The following is a 21,747-nucleotide window of genomic DNA, read 5'->3' on the forward strand; positions in this document are numbered from 1 at the left end:
TCAAAAATACTACGAAACGTTTCGAGAAAGAAGGTAGGTAGTGCCCTTGCGCGCTTCGCTTGGCTCATCTTGGCGGGGACACTCCCGTTCCCCCAGATGTCGCATACTAAGCTGCGGTGATATCGTGGACAGCGCCACAATAGAGCGCTATAGAAACTTCCGTGCCTTCAAGCGTTTTTGTCACAATTATTATTGGCAACAGTAATAAACGGCTAATTAACACAACAAATTCCAATACATATTAATAATTTTGCTATCTAAGCTTAGTAGTCACAATTATTATTATTACTTAATAGTTTATTTTCGTGGTGCTTCCCCTAAGTTATTTGAAATTCGGTCACTGCAACTATTTGCTGTCTCCGCTTTGAATAGAAAGAGGTATTACAATTCTTCATACGAATTATAAATCTATTTTCTCCTGATGAATTTCGTTACGGGTCCCAAACCAGTTTGAGCATGTCCTTCGGGCTCCCTGAGATCATATCAAAGACTTTTCGTGGTGGGAATGTGTGGTGGACGGTGGGCCAACGCCGCGCCCATATATGTATAATTACCCATTTTATTCTGGTTTAATTGTAGGTTAGGAATCTGAGAGTAAGAAGTAGGTTAAAGAGGGACTTACATTAAATCCCGTCTTCTGTAGTCTATACTCTATCTCCGTCACATGTTCCCCTGTCCTGTGGCCCCCATCCCCTGTCTACGCCAAACGGTCTTCGAAGCAAGGATTTTCCAAAACGAATCTGTGGTTCAAGTTTCCTGGGTCTTTGATGTAAATTAAAAATTTCGTGTGTAATATAGATCTAGATTACATGCAAATAAAATAGTCGTAGATGGGTGTTAAATTTTCTAAATCTCTATTCTCTATTATAATAACATACACTAACGCTGACGAAGTTGCGGGCAACAGCTAGTACTAAATAAGGACCCTGAACCATGTAAGGCCACTCTAACGGGAAAATGCTTGTTATTCGTTTATAAATTAAGAAAGTTTTGAAGAAGGAATCAGGGGACAACGAATCGTTGATTTTCTGCAGTTGTCTCTATCGCGTTCTGCGGTATAGGCTTGAGGTAAGGTAAGGAAGACAGCTATAGATATTACACGTACTTTTTTTCATTTCTCTAGCCCCTGGGGGCCTGGTGTATCCTCTTAACTAAATAAATTAAGAAAACAAATTATCAAGTAATGCTCTGTTTTTTAAGGTATCATAATATTATAAATCTCTTTTTAACCGAGCTTCAATAGCCATAAGTTTTGTTAAGCTCTTCCAAATGGCCTTGCAAGGAACACAGCTCCAAACAAGGCCAATATTATACATCAGTCGTTTAACTTGAAAAGAGAGTTACAAGTATTTATTTATTTGCTTTTACTAAAACGACATTACAATTTCTTTCAATTAAGCAACAAGTTAAATGCTCAATATATTTATATCATTTAAAAAAACTATAACGAAAATTGCTTGAAATCATCTTATAACTAAGAATATATTAATCAGTCAAAACTACTTTCGACCGTATGCTTTAGTCAATAATACTTGTGACTTGTGACTAAAATAACAGTTAAAAGTACATTTGCCCAATGAAGCTGGTTAAAAGTACTTTTGACTAAGTGATTCAGTCAAAAGCGGTTTGACTGGTTGTATCATTCAAAACTCCTAAAAAGTGAGAAAAAGCGAAGAGTGGATTCGATTTTAGTCGGAAAACGCGGCACCGGTTTTCTAAGACTTCGATGTCTGTCTGTAGTCTGTCTCATAGTCAAAACTACTTTTGAGTAAGAGCGTTAGTCAAAAGTACTTTTAACTGCAAATTTTCAGTTAAAAGTATTAATAACCAATAATTTTAGTCAAAATGACTTTTGACCAGCCTGTTTAGTCAAAAGTAGTTTTGACTGATTTTGTTAGTCAATAGTAGTTTTGACTGTAACATATACACTACGCGAAAAGAAGCGACACTTTTATGTTTAAAAACATAATATTGTGTGCTCGTAAAATCGCTCACGGCTATGTGTGCGTGTAGCTGGATCGGCGCGGTGGCTGTGCTCAGCGCGCGGGGCGCGAAGCGCTCAGTCCGGGATGGTCCGGGTTGTCCAATCAAATTACGAAATAAATAAACATTAACGAACACAGTTTGGGGATTTTAAGGATCGATAGGGGGGTGTATTCTGGGCATAAATTCAAATTTGAGGGGTTCTACTGAGGTCAGCTCAAGGTCATTTCGATGGAAACGCGTTTAATTCGATATCTCGAAAATGATCAGTGTTAGGCAAAAAATTGTAGAGACCTTTTCTCTTCCAAATTAAATTTACTTACTAACTTTTTTATCTCAATTTTTTCTAACATTAATATTTTTCAACTTATTACTCCCGCAAGGCACAAATTTTACTTTTTTTCTATTTTTCTTACTTTACCGAACGCAATCCGCGCCATTGTCTCTTTTGCTCAGTGATTTGCACTAATTGCCAAGAGAACTATTGTTCTAATATCGCCAATGTTGTCGACGATGATTTTTTTGACGCAATGGACGAGGACGACGTATGCCCCGATACCGTCTGGGCCTTTAATATTGAGGAATCACTTCCATCGACCTCGGGTGCTTAACTTGAAGAATTTTATAACCTATTTTTTTTATCAATAAACGTGTGAAACAGTTATAAAGTCCTTAAAATCCCCAAACTGTGTTCGTTCATGTTTATTTAACCCATTTTGAGCCGTAATTTTACTGGACTAGGGAGTTATTCGGCCGAGGGCTGTTTAGTATATTATTATATTACTAGCTGTCCCGGCAAACGTTTATTTGCCATATTAAAGTATTTAGCCCTTATTATTTTGTTGAAGTGACTAAATAAGTATGTCACCATGGCAACGTTCATCGCTATCCCGTCGTATATAATAAGTAATTAAGTAATAATTTACTATTATTTATTCAACAAATGCACTTATTAATATATAATAAACTTACCCAGTAGCCGATTCTCAGACCCACTGAATATGTAAAATTTGGTTAAAATCAGTAAAGCCGTTTCGGAGGAGTAAGCGGCCTAACATTGTGATTTGTGACACGAGAATTTTATTTATAAGATTATGTATTATTACACATTAATATATACTTGAGATCGCCCAATGGTCGAAATTCGACCTTAGTTTCAACAACATAACTAGGTACGTTTCCGCATTTTTTGTCAAAAGGGATACACAGTTTTTCGTGTAGATATACAGTGTGTAACAAAAATAAGTGATAATACTGTAGGATGTGTACGTGTTCCTTGTAGAAAGTTCACTGTGAAAGTAGCAGTGCTGAAAGACAAAAAAAAATTATCACTTATTTTTGTTACACCCTGTATATACATATTATATACAATATACATCTTTGCTTAAATAAGTCAAAATTCCATTTCGGTGTCAACCCTAGCGGTGTACACGTTCCGTTCAAGGTCACCGGCGCTCGAGCTCTCATGTACACGGAGTGTCGCCCCTGTGCCGCCGGCACCACGGCCGGGTGGAATTAGTAGTAGCCAGTAGGTACTCGTCACCACATTTGTCACACACACGGCGCAGGCAGGGTGTCAGCCGTGAGCCGGCATGGGCGGGCCGGACGACTTCCGCACAAGCGCGCGCGGCGTCGTCGGCGGCACTCCCATCGGCTCCGATTTCGACGACACATCAACTGCTAACGAGCGAATCGTGTCGCGGCGCGCCCCGCCCCCGCGCCGCCCGCAACATGGCCGCGGCCTGCGCCCGGCGCTCGCTCTATTTATACCGCACCACTCATGTGGCTCCCGATCCTCCGCCCCCGCCCGCCCCAGCGCCCGCCCGCCACCAGGCCCACCGTTCTACCGATTATTACCGAATATGCCGTACTGCATATACACACATCTGTGAGGTTTTCTCCCCGAAATGAGCTCGTAATTTTTTTTAACATTTTGTTTTGACTACAGTTCCTTTTCTTTCATTCCGACTACTCGTGTTTCATAAATCATAATACATATACACGAGGACTTTTAGCAAAACTCCAACTCCCGTCTCCCTCTAACCTATTTATGTAAAGAATAGAGGCGATATCCCAGTTCCGAGTTACGTTACGAATCGTTACGAGCTCCTAGTGACTGGTACAGTGCCAGTCAGGATAGTGTTCGTAACAATTAGGTCACACAGCACAAATATAAACTCGGAAAGGGATCGTAATTCGTAAGGGATTCCTCCCTATTGCAACGCACACTACGCGGAACCGTAACGTAATCGCCTGGCCTCGGAACAGGCTTCGAACCGGGATTCGACGCGTGGTCAACTAGTCCCCCGGCTTACGGCTCGTCGTCCCCGTGCTTACGCCTCTCCGTACTTTTAAGCTTACGTTTCTTCGTCCACCCTTGCCCCTTTCCCCTTCCCCGATCCGTAAGCGAGGCGTCGCCTAGCCGTAGCCGAGTTGACGTGCAGGCGCTACTGATACGCTTTGGTTACGTGCATACGTTAGGTTGACGGCGAGGCGAAAGGCGATACGGTGACGATCCCTTTCCGAGTTGATATGTGTGCTGTGACTAGCGTTGCCACCTTTTCTTTTTTTTTCCTAAAGTACCTTTTCTTTCCTAAAGTTGCCGATGTACTTTATTTGCATAAAGTACATCGGCTACTTTAGGTAAAAAAAAACTGTACACAGTATAAAAATAAAGTACAATTTATAAAATTATATCTGTAAGTATAAATAAAAATTAATTCTGTACTTTGTAAGTTTCTTTAAAACTCGTGAACGGCTGAACCGCTTTGGCTTATTTTGATCTTGAAACATTCGTGGAAGCCCAGGGAGGATTTATGTTGGGAGATAGGCGATAAGAGGTTCATCGGGTCATCTAGTTTGAAATAAAGTATTTTTGCGTACTTTATTATTTTCGTAAAGTACAAAGTACAATAATTGCCTGAAATAACGTACAATACTTTATAATAAAGTATGGGTGGCCTAGCTGTGACCTTTGTACAGTGTAGGTACTACCAGCATACAGTAACTGTGTGCAGTATGCTAGTAGTCGGTGCTCACTCGAGCAAAGTTTTTAAGAAATGCCAATATTTCCTACCACCTCCGCCACACTCGATGTCATGTCACTCGTTATCAAATGATGTTTTAAAAAAATAATTTAGCCTCTGTTTCTGCGGTCAGCGCGGCACGCCGCACGCGTAGTCGACGTGTCGGAAGTCGGAGCCGGCCAGTTCACGAGTCACGACGAGTCGGTCCTCATTGTCATACGGAAGATCGTCGAGGTAGTGGCACGATGATCGACTCCGTGTATTTGATAATGTACAAAAACAGGCTGACGACATCGTGTCGAAGGTCGCGCTGACGAGCGTTATGTAACGCGAGTCGCGAGTCGCGACCCCGGGTACGAGTGGTACGAGTTACGACTAGGGTTGCCACCTTTTATTTTTGCATTTAAAGTATATTTGTTACTATAAATAAGAAAAAAAAGTACACTGTATAAAAATAAAGTACAATTTATTTTTCTTTAGTATTATATTTAATCGATAAATTTCGTTTAACGAAAAATACTTACGACTTCAACAGAAATCAAATTACGAGAAGTAAAATATTATCGCGTACTTTATTATTAATATAAATTATAAAGTACAGAGTACAATAATTACCTTAAATAACATACAATACTTTATTATAAAATACGGGAGGCAAGTGGCAACCCTAGTTACGACTTACGACGCACACGGCACTGGCACGACCTCCAAGTCCAGCCGTTGCAGCGTCTTCTGGCTGCTCCGCCAGCCTCATGCGGCATGCCTCCTGTGCTCAGTGCTCACAATGTGCTTCGTAAAAATAAACCAATGATAGGTACTTTTTAACAGTACGGATTACGCAGTAGATACGGAGTACGGACTACGGTATCACGATTCACGGTTCAAGAGCTCCTCCTCCCTTTTCGCTCCTCGTCTTTGTCGTTTATTTGTGAAGTGTCGTAATTTCATCATTTAATTGCCTAATAATTTATGTTACTTGTGTTGTTAGACATTTTTGTAATGCATCAAATAAATGTTTTTCAGATAGTGGGGGAACGCGAGTATGCGGTGCGACCGACGCGGCGGCCCGCGGCCGAGCTGCTCACCGGCCAGCCGCTGCAGGTCGTCGTGCAGCAGGTGAGCTCCTCCCCCTCCTACCACCACCACCACCTCCTCCTCCTCCTCCTCCTCCTCCTCCTCCTCCTCCTCCTCCTCAAGTCTCAACTCTCAAGATCGATGCGTAATTTAACTCGGAGTCGAATTCTAACTGCCGCGTTCAGAGTGGAACATTAATAACTTAAATGCAATTCATTCAAAATTTTGACATAAGCCCCATACATTATCTGTCAAACTCTTCATTAAATTGAAGGTTAATCGTAATTAAATGTCTCTGAGTACGGCGGTTAGTGACATTGTAGCCTAAAAGTAGATATTAAATGTCAATTAAAATGTCTATGAAACTAGAATTGAATGACTACGTATAATGTGTAGTGTACCTATACAAAATCACATTTCCCAATTTACCAATATACAAATACCCAATATACACGGAACACGAGTCACGACTCACGAGTTACAACTATCCTTCTGATGGTGGTCGTCGATGGAAATGGCAGGGGGCAGCAGACAATCACTGCAGATTGCAGAACGCCATCGACGGCGAGGCCGCGAGTTGCTACTACTCAATAAGGCTATAAAAATTAATTACATTTTCTTGGATAGAGTGAATTATTCGCGAGCCGCATTCTGAATATTCATAACGACATGCTTGCACCATAATAACGTTCGCATAATCGCAGCTCGGACACCACGAATGGGATGTCGGAATTCTTTTCTCTAATCGAGAGTCGACGTCCTGTTTATGATAATGAACGGTACTACGGACGTTACGGTAACCCAATTATAGAAACGTGCGATTCACGATGGCGAGGCGGGGCGGGGCGGCGGGGTGGCAGGATCCGGTGGAATGAGGTGGAATGTGGTGCACGCCGCGCCGGCCGCGCGAGGACGGCTGGCGGCCGAGCAGGTGCGGCGGAAGGTGACGCACTGCTCGCTCGTGTATGGACTATGGACGGCTGTAATGTCGAGGCCTCAACGCGATGGAAGCCAGCGGGTCTCACCAACCTATCAGTTATCAGTTATCACCTATACTTATACGTGGGAGAGCCATGCTTCGGCACCTACTAACCTACTACCCCTCTACAATTTAACGAGTGACAATAAAAATATGTAGGAACTGTTAATGCTGGCGAGTGGCGACGATAATTTCAATATCGTTTGTCGCTAATTACATACTTACTTTCAATTTGTTAGTCTCGCTAAAAATCGAGAACGGCTGACCGCTGAAGTGATTTGCCAAATGAAGGGAAGGGTTTTAAATACGAAAATGTATAAATACGAAGTATGTAATACGAAGTTCACGGGTCATCTACTCAGTTACGCATAAAATTATTGCAACTTTCAAATCGAACCTAATGTGGGGATGATGCACTTTACGAGGCTCCGCTTAAAAGAAACCTGCTTCGATTGACGTCAGAGGCACAAGCTTCATTGTGAGCGATGGCCTTTCATAGTTTACCTAATAATAATATGACTATTAATTCTATTATAAAATAGAACGGAACAAGTAGTACCACCTTCAGTTGCCCACATCATTATAGTCATCACTCATCAGCTGCGCACCGAGTACCGACGTAGGCCGCGTGACGCGTCCCCATCAGACAGCGCCGTCACGGTGTTACGGCACGACGCGACGCCGCGCGCCCGCTCCACCGTGATACGGTACGGTGCGCCGCCCGACACGCGTCCCTATTCAGTCGAAATATTTGCTCCGAGAATGAAAGAGTACTCGGGCTATTGGACTCAAAAAAATTGGACCTATTGGGTCCAATGACTAGATATGAATTTTTAGCATATTTTCAACTAGCGATTGGACCCACTTTTATGATCCATTGTTTCCTGGCAAGGAATTTTCAAGTAGAGTTGGCACAAAATAAACAGTTATAGCCATATTATTTTGTATATTTAAAACTTAGAACACTCTCTTTAACTTATATTATAATTATTACTATTAAGTACCTAAATCTACTGCGTCGAATTATGTTTTAAAAAAATATCTTTAATATCTATATGTCGTAGGATTATTTAATAAATCGAATTATCGCGAAAATTCTAGGGATTTCGCGAAAACACGGATAATTAGATAATAATGTTTATATTTTTCAATTTTTCTAAAAAAAAGTTAGGTTTTTTAGGAAAACGAGAGTTGCCTTAGTAACATTGCACATTCTTAACGCTGATTGCCTTGATTTTTGCTTACTGGCCAACTCTTATTCTGATTGGTTACTATCTTTTCCTATGTATCTTTGAGGTATTACACCTCCAAATGACAATGCCTCCTCATTTTTATGAGAAACATATGTTCCTCTTTCCTGGTTTCAAGGGGTAACAAACATTTTTTAAATCCGCTAAAATACCGGCTGACTTTTAAGTACTGGCCAAGATTTGTAAGATGAACCTACCTATGTGTATGAACAACCTTTTCTATGGGACCAACTTTCCATACAAAAGTATCGAACAGCTGTGACCAAAATGTATGAAATAGTACCTAGCTTTGTTGCTAAATTGTGCCGTAATTATACGTACAATCTAGTTCTGTGTCAAAAAAAAATGTAAGTATATTTCAAAAGCTAACATTTGTTTCAATTTATATCGAAATAAATGTATAATTTTGATAGCTGAAGGCCAAAACGTTAAAAAACCAGTAAAGTATGTTTCTCTTACCCCACTTGACCTTACTTACTTAAAAAATTGATGATAAAATTAAAATAAACTTAATAATTAAGGGGCTCCCATACAAACAACATATTTTTTTGGTTATTTTTCTCTACTTATAATAATGGTACGGAACCCTTCGTGCGCGAGCCTAACTCGCACTTGGCCGATTTTTATATGTTTCAAATAAGTGCCTCGTTTAAGTTTGGACACAATTTTTGTTCGGAAGTTTCACCCAGAATAGGGGCGCGCGGTGCACCGTTTGCACTTTGCGGCACCGGTGGCGGCTTCGCATCGTGCCGTAAAACGGTGACGGCGCCGCGCTGTCTCTGATGGAGACACGGGCCACGGCCGTAGCCTGCTGCGGTGTTCTGATGCAATTTGAGCAGAACAGGGTGTATAACTATAATGTATATTATGTACAAAAGTGTGTAACGGCTCGAAACTTGCATGGGCCATGTTCATAAAAAAGGTGACTTCATGATCATCATCTATAGGTAATCGAGGGAATTCCTCGCTATTTATACTAATACCGCATATTTATCTGGATCCGCATCCGCTTCCATACAAATTGTATGGAGGCGGATTTTTGCAATGAGCCCCGGCACGCTGAGCCCCGGCACGGCCCGTCTCAATGTGCTCACTCCTTTAGGGCCAACGCTAAAACACGGGAGGACGCGGGCGTGGGCGCACGCGTCGGAAGACCGCCGCGGGCGAGCGGGCACGCGTCGTGTGCGCCCATCTCATTTAGCGCTGCTAGTATAATTTTTACGTCAAGCGTGTGTCAGTTGTGTTAAGTAGATTACCATGGATTATTTACTAATTTATTATTTGGCAAAAAGATGTCAACGGAAACAACGTCGATTGCGATTTGCGAAAATCGTGCGCCCGCGCCGTGTGCGGTGTGCCCGCCCGGCGCCCGTACGTCGAGCGTGTGACAACTGACAAGTGACAACTGACAGTCTTTCGCCCGCGACCGCGCTCCGTCGGCCGTCGCACGCGCCTGCGCCCTGCGCTGCCCATACTATTTTTCATTATACACACGCGAGGCGCGCGCCCCCGCGCGAGTTTTAGCGTTGCATTGGCCCGGGTGAAGCCAAACGAGCGTAATTTTGTGAGTCGTGAGTCGCAGAATTTCTGCCGCGTAAATATCTTCTAAATTTTCATACAAATCATGACTCACAAAATTACGCTCGTGTGAATCAAACAGGGCTTTTGTTGAAACATGCTATAGTCTAGTATCAGGCTATCACCTTATTCACCCCACCCGGACTCCGGAGACCCGCGCGGCGGCGCGGGGGCGGCGCGCGGCGCGGAGACCGGTCGACGGGCAGATCTTTTGGATTACAATTACTTGAAATTATTGACCGTAACGTAATTTTTATATCATATTATTAACCTTGGTTCGGAGTGATTTGCATATAAAAAGAATTATGTACATAAATTATGCTGATAATAATAATTAATTAATATTATGCTCCTACTCATTCGTAACTCTCGTTAAAGCTCGTAGGGGAAAAATGGCTCGGTAACAAATAGAAGGAGATCAAGGAATATCGCAGCAGAAGGGTGCCCACTGCCCAGAGCCAGATCTCTGCTGTCGCCAGTCGGTGGTCGGTTGTAGCGCCTCCTCGCCCCTCGGTCTCCACGCGCGCCCTACTGCCGCTCGATCCTCCAGGTCACAGGTGCCCAACTGAGCCGACTGCCCAGCCCGAGCGAACAGTATCCACGGTCCACCTACTGATCACAATTCCCACCTGACACGGGCCGTGCCGTAGCCTTTAATAGGTACTCGCCACTCGGCCACGCCGAACGATGGATTTCCATTTTCGTCCTATTTCCACACAACTTTTTATTACAAAATAGCAACCTTACATTAGCGAATGCAAATTAAAGTAATTATTTTAATTTTCCATTTTTATTAGGATTATGAAAATGATGACCATATTTCCATAACGTCCGCGTCAGTGTGTGTAGTGTGCACGAGTGGAGTAACATATTTTAAGGGAACATACCCATAATACGTGACCTATTTAGGGGGGTGGGAAATACGACGATCAGTCACAGTCAAGCAAAATACCTTTGTAATTTGACTAATTTCCGTAATTACATTGGTTAAAATTTTTGGAGAGTTCGGACCGCGAACGTCATTTTATTTCTTAAAACGGACCCCGAGCGAAACTAATTGGTGACCCCTGAGTTAGAGGCAGAGCATCTGACATTGTTCAAAATTTAAGAACTCGCTCAGATCACGACTAAGTGTCACCGCAGATATACAATTTCAAGTTGGCCGACTATCGTACAAACTAAATTGCGTAGTGTCACAATTTAATTGGACAACTTCATCGTTGCCAGCCGCAGACTTTTAGATTTAGTCGGTAACGGCTATAATGCTAGCCTAGCGACGTGCGTGTTAAAATGCGTACAAAGCACGCTTTTGTTGTGGCACTAATAAAACTAAGGCGAAAACAAAGGAGAATATTTTGGGTGTATCCAGTGACAGATTAGAATTAGGAAAACATCATACCTTGCATTTTAAACTTCGATATTATTCCACATAAATTTTTATGAAAAAATCCAGATAAAAAGGTGATAATAATCCATATCCATACTTCCATACTAATATTATAAATGCAAAAGTGTGTCTATCTGTCTGTCTGTAACCTCTTCACGCCCAAACCGCTGAACCGATTTTGCTGTTTGGCATGTAGATACTTTGAGTTCCGGCAAAGAACATAGAATAGTTTTTATCCCAGAAAAAATACTGTTTCCACGCGTTAAACTCTTTACGTGAAACAAATAAAATAAAATAAACTTATTGATCATGATAACTGCTTGAACTTTGAGTTTTTACCCGACTGCCAGGAGATATTTTCTGGATGTACGGTAGTGCACCAACCGAGACGAGCCATGCGAACCTACCTTTTCTCGAAGTGTTTCGTCGTTTTGTTGAACCCTCATAGAGTTGGTTTCCGATAGTGACCGACCGAACTTTCGGTTTCGGTTTCGGCCAGTTTACATACTACAGTCTTCATTACTTTGAAGTCGGTACCAGACCCAAAAGTTTCAGATATTCTGACATTGACTGAACTCACGATTAAATTAGCTGGTACCGACTTCAAAATAATGAAGACTGTAGTATGTACATAAATAGTTGAGATTTAGACGAATTCTGAATAAGGCAATATTAAGAGTAATAGTTATTTAATACTTTTTAGTTCATATTATTATTGTTTTTACCTTGGAAGTAATTTTTTGTTAAAAATAATAATTTCAGTTTTTAGTTATCTACAAGATAAGGCTTTATGCGTAAATAAACACTACGAATGTTAACTATTCACATTATGTTACTGTAAGCGAAATTGTGGTAAATGCTTGCAGTTATCTAAGCGATGCTGCAATTTCCAAACTTTTATCTTTAAAGGTTCAGGAGTTCTGCTCAGTGTCTCTGGCTCCAGGGACACCTTCGTATGAAATTTCACTTATTTGTAACATATGTTTAAGTTACTAGAAACAACTTCCTAACCATTATGTGTGATAAATTTCAAGGATTTACCTCGACTGCTCATAGATCCCATCATCAGATCACCACTTTCGTAATTGTTATACAAAAGTTAGATTATATCCTATACAACAACACATGAATTTACAAATCGGTCCACAAACAGCAAAGCAATCATCAAACACATCAGCTTCGATGCAAAATATCACGAAAGGTACCACTAATTGAGTCATAATTTACCCATGGTATAATTATAATTGTGATGATGATGATTAATCAAATTGATATGTTGGCTTATGCTTTCAGTAGTTTAAGCAACGCAAAAATCCCCGAACATGTATCTATAGGGATTCAAAAGTTCTGTTGGGGACCTTCGGATCCAGGGTATAACCTGGTGTGAAATCTTACTTTTTGGTAGCATGTGCCTCGAATAATTTAAACAAATTAAAATTACTATATGTTTCCATACAAATTTCAAGGAGTCCCCTCGATTCCTCAAGGATCCCATCATCAGATCAATTCAGATCACCACTTTTGTAAACATGGTACCAAATTCGAGTTAAACCCTATACAACACAAAAATAATTTAGAAAATCGGACCACAAACGGCTGAGTAATCGTTGAACATACAAAAAAAAAGATACATACAGCCGAACGTATTACCTTCTCCTTTTTGGAAGTCGGTCAATAAAAATAATACACCTACTGCAATTGATTGTGTTTTCAGTAGTGCGTCATTAATGTCTAAGGGAGGATTTCACCAATCACACAACTTCGTTTTATAAAACTTAGTTCTCATTAAACGCGTTCTTGCGGGGATATAAATCTCGTTTTGTTTCAAATGGAATTTATAATCTTCTCTTAACGATCTCTGATTAATAAATTTAAGTTTATGTGACGTCACGCGATGATTTTACATGGTTTTATTATTCTGGAGTCTAGTTACGTTTTTTAGTCTACAAAAAAAGGCTTTTATGAAGTTTAATTGTGCAACATATTTTGGATGTTCTGAAGATAAAACTCGGATTTGCTGCTGTGAACGTTTTGTTGATGAAATGCAATTTAGTGCTATAAAAACGTTTATAAGTTTAGAACCGATTTAGTGTACACTAAGCGCGTTCTATCTTTTTATCATCTTGGAGCCTTGTCACGTTGTTTTTTTTTTTAAAATAAAATAGCAAGAAACGATAAATAAGCTAACCAAACGCATCTGTGAAAACTGTCATCTTAACAATTTTTTGACTATTTTTTCGATCTGTCAGGACTTAAATATGTTTTATGAGACCTTCGCTACATAGAGCAAAGTCCTTTAAGCCACTCTGACATTGGCAACTCACCGAGGCGGCCATTTTTAAAAGAAGAAGAAGAAGTTAAAACTCGAATATTTAGCGTTCAGAAGATAAAAATCGGATTTGCTGTGAACGAGTTTATAGAGTTTTTCTCTGTCTGTTTGTCTGTTTGTACAGGCTAATCTCTGAATCCGCTGGACCGATTTCAATGAAATTTGGCATGGTGATACCTTAATGCCTTACATCCCTGGTCAACATCTTAGATACTTTTTTTTAACCGACTTCCAAAAAAGGAGGAGTTAATGTTTACTTTGCTGTTTGTGGAATTTCATACCATTTGTATGCGACACAAATAAGTTGAAAAAATATATAAATTAAGATTTAAAATTAATATTTTTGTATCTAGATGAGTGTATCTAAAGGAAAAAATACAAATTAGGTTAAGAACTGATATTTTTTGTATTCAGGTAAGCATTTTCAAAACATCGGTCGCAGCATGCGTCTTTAGTATATAGTACGTGAGATATGTAGCTAGGGTTGCCAACCATACTTTATAATAACGTATCCGACTGTATTCTTGATAACTATACTTTATACTTTACATACAAATAAGTAAAGTATGCAAAAATACTTTATTTTCAACCTTTACTCTAATGCCAACTCTCATTATTGGTACTTACGATTTACAATTGCTGAACGAAATAGAGCATCAATAAATTTAATTAAAAACTAATTGTTTAATTATTTAAATTAAAATGTTGATTGTCAAACAAGCTTTGTAACATTTAACAGTAACAAAAAATTATTATTATTTTATTATGCTAAAAGCAAACAAATATACGTTTTTAAAAAAAATCTATATACATAAAACTCAAAGGTGACTGACTGACATGGTGATCTATCAACGCACAGCCCAAACCACTGGACCGATCGGGCTGAAATTTGGCATGCAGGTAGATATTATGACGAAGGCATCCGTTAAGAAAGGATTTTGATCAATTCCACCTCCAAGGGGTTAAAATAGGGGATGAAAGTTTGTATATAATAATACTTCTTAACGCGACCGAAGCCGCGGGCAAAAGCTCGTAAAAACATAAAATTTAAAAAACAAGTACTTTTTTTGTCCCTAATACTTTATTTTTTTCCTATCCAAACTTGTTTATGCGTTTTTTTTTTGTCAAAAAAAGTAGGCAACCCTATATGTAGCACCCAATTTTTTCTGGCTTTAATTAGGAAGTTTAAATATATTTCAAAGGCTAAAAAAAGCCTTTCATTTGTCGATGCATTTAACATTTACTCTTACTTAAATAAATTCTCAACAAATGTAGAAAAAAAAATCGGTCTATTTTACACATTTTTGGAGATATTAAAACGTTTTAAAGTACTTAAAACTTATCATTTCACTAAAAATTAAATACGCACAATAAGTACGTGTAACACATTTTTCGTTACAAGTTACAACCTTTAAATCCACCCAAACTCCTTTTATCTTGGTTACGATGAGCGTTAATCTGTAAAAACTTTGCAAAAATCTTATAGTTGTATTTAGCTTAGCAAAGCAAACTTTATTTTTTTTTAATTGTGTTTTTGGTTAATTTTGAATGTAAACAATCGGATAAGAGTCATTAAATAACAGGAACCAGAAAAAAAAATATTTCTTGATTGGTTTTATATGGTGAAATATTAATTTTTAATTAAGTAACTAAAAAATTAAAAGCATAAAAAATTTTTGGTAAACTTTGCAAGTTATAGTGTAAAAAAGAAAATTACACCTCAAAAACAAAAATCTATTCACTATTACAATTTTCGGAGGTTAAAACCGGCGCTCCACTACTCAGGAAAAGTGAAAATTAACAAATGCTTTATTTTAAACTAGACGTACCGCGCGGCTTCGCCCGCGTAAATTAGATATTTCACAGACAAATTAGTCCACAAAAAATATAGCCTATAGCCTTCCTCAATAAATGGGCTATCTAACACTAAAAGAATTTTTCAAATCGGACCAGTAATTCCTGAGATTAGTGCGTTCAAAAAAGCTCTTTCAAAAAATTTCCCCCGTTTTTCCTGAGCGTTTAGTTCGAAAACGGATAAGAATTTGTAAAAACTGTATAGAATCTAATTTATAGAGAATTTAATAAGCTTGAATGTCGTCACAGAATATTTTTTGCTACAACGCATATTTTTTAGTTATTGACGAAAAATAAAAAAAATGACCTTTGTCCCCCCCCTCCGGCTCACCAACATACAAATTAAAAACCAGATTATCCAGATAACTGTCAATCGATTTCATGCAGCCATGTTGCATGCACTGCGTTACACGACAGGTTATTCAACACTCACAGTCATGGACTGTGGTAAAACTGGCAGCAAAACCTACCGTGTAATGGATGCCTAACAGGGTAGAGTGGCCGGCAACGAAATTGACCACAGCTCTTAGCTCCTCCTATCTTTCCGAAACAAATAAGCACCCGGACGGCGCGGCCGCGACCCGCGACCCGCGACCTCGAGCGGGGTCGCTCATTAGAGTCATTAGTCATTACAATGCACTATGTTAATTCAGTCCCCGCTCGTTGGCCAACACCTTGCGCAACAACATAACAACATAGTTACGAGTACACTCAACCGCCCTCGTCGTCGTGCCAGCGAGAGACCGGTGACTACTTCACATATAACCTGTGCTTGTAACGCGTATGTGCGTACTTAGCAACACCGAGGCTCGAGCACTGCATGTCGCGTCGTCGCGTCGTGGCGTCGCGTCGGGGCGATGGCGGACGGCGCGGCGGTCTCACCACCGTCCTCGTCCACCGCAGACCGCACCGATCTCACCACGCGCAGATTTTGAAATGTGTTATAAATTGGCATTTTACTATGTTATTGGGACTGTCCGCACTGCGAATTATTATCATGCGGATTTTATTCGCGAAATTATCGCAAGTGAAGAGAACGAGAAGGCTGTAAATTAATTTGCGTGTAACGTCATTTATACTCCGATAAGCGATGAGTCGAGACGAAATACATTTTTCAACCTCTTTATTATATTATTATTGTATCATGTATCTTTTTAGGGTTCCGTAGCCAAATGGCAAAAAAACGGAACCCTTATAGATTCGTCATGTCTGTCTGTCTGTCTGTCCGTCCGTATGTCACAGCCACTTTTCTCCGAAACTATTGAAACTTGGTAAGTAGATGTAGTCTGTGAACCGCATTAAGATTTTGATACAAAAATTGAAAAATTATTAAAAATGAGTGCCTGACCGTTTGTGGTGTGTTTCAGTTCGACGAATGGGTGCGGTCGCTGCAGGTGGACCCGCACTCGCCGCTCTTCCGGCTCGTCACCGACGGCCAGCCGCCGCTCAGGTGAGTGTCCCGGCCCTGCCGGCCCCCTCACCCCTTTGCTGCATAAAGGAGTGAGCCCATTGAGACGGGCCGTGCCGGGGCTCAGCGTGCGGGGGCTCATCGCAAAAATCCGCCTCCATACAATTTGTATGGAATCCGCTCCCATACAAATTGTATGGAGGCGGATTTTTTGATGAGCCCCGGCACGGCCCGTCTCAGTGTGTTCACTCCTTTAATATACATCTCCGATTGCGGCAGTCGGTAGTCAGTGCAGTAATACTCGGCACGTTCCCCGAACCCCCGTCCCCCACTTAACGGGGCGCCTGCTTCCTTAGATTTTCTTCAGAACGGGGTGGCCGCTGGCCGGTATTGCGTATCGCACTTGTCTAAGCACAGAACAAGTTTACGGGGTAATTCGGAGGACGAGTATTTCAAATGTTAGGTAACCGGCTGGACCTCGGAACTCCAGAGAACAGCTGCCCTGCTCCTCGTCGGACGAGTGCGATCGACGACGAGCGATGCGCCTAGGTTTCCCGACCATTAAAAAGCGGCAATCGCGTCCCACGTTAGCCTATTTTTGTACGTCCGCGTTTTACAATGGGACGTATTAAATATTAATACGGGTCGGAAGGTCGCCGGAGCCGAACCCGCGATACCATCTGCCCCCACATCCGCCGCGCCTCATTACACTTGCTAACTCCCGCGCGCCCTCGTGCAGCCCGGGCGGCTGCTGCGGCGCTGTGCGGCGGCCCGGGCGGGTCGCGTCCGACGAGAGCCGTCCCTTTAAGACACTGCGCTGCGTTGAGACTCTCTCTCTCTACCGAACCGGTGCCGCGGTGCGTGATGCGTCATGCGTGCTTCGCTTCGAAATGTTCCGAGTATATTATGTAGCGAAGCACGCACCGGGACGCGTTTCATGGTTTAACCCTCGTCGGTCACGTGGGGTCTTCAAAAGCCCGGAGTTTGACATGACAAAAAACTTTGAAATTGCCCTTTTGTTTGAAAAAAGTTAAAGTAAGTTCCTAGGTAGGTACCTAAGTATAGTCTGGCATAAAAGTGAAGAAATTAAAAAGTGGCAACATCGTAGTGTCATTCCTTTCAAATCAATCTAAGAAAAATGGGATGACACTATGATGTTGCCACTTTTTAATTTCTTCACTTTTATTCCAGACTATAATATAAGTCACTGAGGTAATAAGTACTACGTACTAGAGCCGCTATTGCAAACAAAAAAAAACATATCGCACTTGAGGAATGAGCGGGGTGGGACTGGGAGGTGGGGCGGTGATTGCTATAGCTTATAGATCAGTACCGCAGAAGTGACACAGTTTTGTGCCTACATTCGAATGAATGCAGAATCTATTTAGAGTAATAGTTGAGGAGGGGAAGAGGGGATTTCAGGATAAGCTCGAGCGTGTCAGATTAAGCTTTTATAGGCTTCCGACATGTGTCTAGTTATCATGGTATAGAAATCAGATTTGTCACATGGTAGGTTGATTTTTTTTTAAATAATGAAATGTCATCGGATCTGTCAGATTAAGATAGGGGATGTTTAGTATACCTACCCCAAAGAAGCTTCCATATAAAGCACTGACGATTCAAAGGTTAGGTAAGCCTGTAGGGACATTTTAAAATATAAAAAATTAAGCTTCATATTTTCCTAACTAAGCTTCGCAGATATTTTATTTTGCACTAAACTGAATGATTTAGTCCTTGTTCTCTAAAATATATTTATAATTAACCTAAATTTAAAGCAATGTTCTGTATAAATTTTCTTTTTCAAAACTTTACAATGTCTGCAGTTTCTGAACCCACCGCTAAAATAAAAAACGCTCTTATTATTTTTTTACCAGTTTTACCTAATGTAAAAAACCTACTAGGTCTCCATGACGCTCGAGTGACTACAAAATTAGCACCTTCCCCTCCCCTACTATAAGTGGATAAAATAATTATTATTTTATCCACTACAAGATAAGGTTTTATGCGTAAATAACCACTACGAACGTTAACTATTCACATTATGTTACTGTAAGCGAAATTGTGGTAAATGCTTGCAGTTATCTAAGCGATGCTGCAATTTCCAAATTTTTATCTTTAAAGGTTCATGAGTTCTGTTCAGTGTCTCTGGCTCCAGGGACACCTTCGTATGAAATTTCACTTATTTGTAACATATGTTTAAGTTATTAGAAACAACTTCCTAACCACAATGTGTGTTTTAATAAATTTCAAGGATTTACCTCGACTGCTCATAGATCCCATCATCAGATCACCACTTTCGTAATTGTTATACAAAATTTAGATTACATGCTATACAACAACACATGAATTTCAAAAATCGGTCCACAAACACCGAAACAATCATCAAAAACATCAGCATCGATGCAAAATATCACGAAAAGTACCACTAATTGGGTCATAATTTGATGACCCATGGTATAATTATAATTGTGATGATGATGATTAATCAAATTGATATATTGGCTTATGCTTACAGTGGTTTAAACAACGCAAAAGTCCCCGAACATATATCTATAGGGATTCAAAAGTTCTGTTGGGTACCTTCGAATCCAAGGTATAACCTGGTGTGAAGTCTTACTTTTTGGTAGCATATGCCTCGAATACATCAGAAAAAATTGAAATCACCATATGTTTCCATACAAATTTCAAGGAGTCCCCTCGATTCCTCAAGGATCCCATCATCAGATTACCACTTTTGTGAACATGGTATCAAATTCGAGTTAAACTCTATACAACACAAAAAGAATTTTGAAAATCGGACCACAAACGGCTGAGTAATCGTTGAACATACAAAAAATAGATACATACAGCCGAACGTATTACCTACTCATTTTTGGAAGTCGGCCAAAAATTAAAAATTACTTTTTTATAAAATTTATAATTAAGTAAGTATATCCTCCATAGTCCACTATAGCCAATTATCTTATTTAAATTATGTACTTAAATATTTTCAAATATAATAATAAAATTATTATAATGTTCACATGTTACATACGTAATATATATGTATAGCCTATACTCGATAAATTAGCTATCTAACACTGAAATAAGTTTCTAAATCGGACCAGTAGTTCCTGAGATAAGTGCGTTCAAGCAAACATACTCTTCAGGTTTATAATATTAAGTATAGATTTTTTTCAATTTTCGCTTGACAAACTCGAGTCTCGATCTAAAGACTCGAAAAAGTACCAATGACAGAATCATTATAGGCTCATAAGTCATAAACTCATAACCATGGGACGATGTATGGTATAATAATATGGTAGTGATGATGATGATGATGATGAATGTAATTTGCATAGTAGTATATGCTTTCCGTTCTTAAAACAACGCCGAAACTCCCAAACTTGTATACCTCGGTGCAAAATCCTAAATTGTTGGTAGCATATGCTTAGAATACTTCTCACGAAACCGAAGTCACCACATGTTTCCATATATATTTTTGAGTTCCCTCGATTACTTATGCATCCATCATCAGATCACCACTTTTGTGCATATAATACCAAATTGGGATGATACCCTATATACCAAAAGAAAAATTTTGAAAATCGGTTAACAAACGGCGGAGTAATCGTCGAACATAAGAAAACGAACATAACACCTCCCCCATTTTGAAAGTCGGTAAAAATTGTAGCTTATGTGTTATTCTGATGTGTAAGCTATATTATTGTAAAGTTTCATTAAAATCCGTTCAGTAGTTTTTGCGTGAAAGAGTAACAAACATCCATACATCCACACATCCATACATCCATACATCCAAACAAACTTTCGCCTTTATAATATTAGTAGGATAATATTAGGTAGGATACTAGCTCCGTCTAATAAGGCGCTTTGCAGACGACGGGGGCCGGGGCGGGGCGGACCGGTCAATTTCGCTGCGTACGCCCGTCGATGTCTGCGGCTGTCCACGCTATCTATGGTCCACGCCGCCGCTTACACAAAGCATACGCAGTCTGCGTTACTGCATATTGTAAACTGGTTTGTGTGATCCACGGCGGGCAGCCGCGGACATGCGCCACCAGTGCCCGCCAGGCACCGGTGGCGTGGTCTTTTTGCTCGCCGTGTGCGTTGGAAATATAGGATTCCCTTTATGCTATAGTTCGCGGCGAAATTGACCGGCCCGCCCCGCCCCGTCGTCTGCAAAGCGCCTAATATATAACTATTAGATTAATAATAATCCAATTCATCAAATTCGAGCAATCGGCTATATCGTCGGTGTGTATGTGTTCCAGGCAATGCCTGCACCCGGAGGCGTGCGGCAAGGACATCATGCTGCCCACGTACTACGCGCGTTTCCACGACCTGCGCAAGGAGTTCGTGCGCGCCTACACGCTGCGCGCCGTGACGCCGCGCGCGCCGCCCGCGCCCCCCGCGCCGCCGCCGCCCGACCACCCCGCCGCGCTCCACGACATGCTCGACTGTATCCTTTACTCGCTAGTCGCTACTGACCACTCGTTGCTATTTTCTACGCCCTGTTTGTTACACCACTGTCTACTACCAATACCAATTGTATAATAAGTATAATATTATAATAGTTGCTACTAGTTACTACTCGGAAGACCGCGGTTCCGCGGGGACCCCTGACGATGAGACTAGTGTTGTTGAGGAGTGAGGACGCTCGAGATCGCCGTCTCGCGACCGCCCGCGCCGCGCCGCCGTGGTGAGTCACCACGACACCAGTCACCACTGGTGACTGGTATCTCGGTAGTTGGTGGTCATATTGTGCACTCGCTAAAGTTTTGAGTACGTACCATGTACAAGCATGTACCAACCATAGGAGCAGCCGATGTCCAACGTATTACGGCCGGGCCACACCGTGTGAAGTGGCGGTTTTTATCAC

The 21,747-nt window shown here is 40.8% G+C and overlaps 1 protein-coding gene across 2 annotated transcripts in view; it reads left to right on the forward strand.

The window, feature by feature from the left end:
- LOC121730313 (RNA-binding protein fusilli) overlaps positions 1 to 21,747 on the forward strand; it is a 101,480-nt gene that overhangs the window by 45,368 nt on the left and 34,365 nt on the right. For both annotated transcript variants that reach the window (XM_042119302.1, XM_042119311.1), the window contains exons 2-4: positions 6,033 to 6,125; positions 16,828 to 16,910; positions 21,140 to 21,327. In XM_042119302.1, the coding sequence (XP_041975236.1) occupies positions 6,033 to 6,125; positions 16,828 to 16,910; positions 21,140 to 21,327 (364 nt within the window). The remainder of the gene's footprint in view (positions 1 to 6,032; positions 6,126 to 16,827; positions 16,911 to 21,139; positions 21,328 to 21,747) is intronic.

The sequence above is a fragment of the Aricia agestis genome, chromosome 1 (genome assembly GCF_905147365.1).
Source record: "Aricia agestis chromosome 1, ilAriAges1.1, whole genome shotgun sequence".
Taxonomy (NCBI): domain Eukaryota; kingdom Metazoa; phylum Arthropoda; class Insecta; order Lepidoptera; family Lycaenidae; genus Aricia; species Aricia agestis.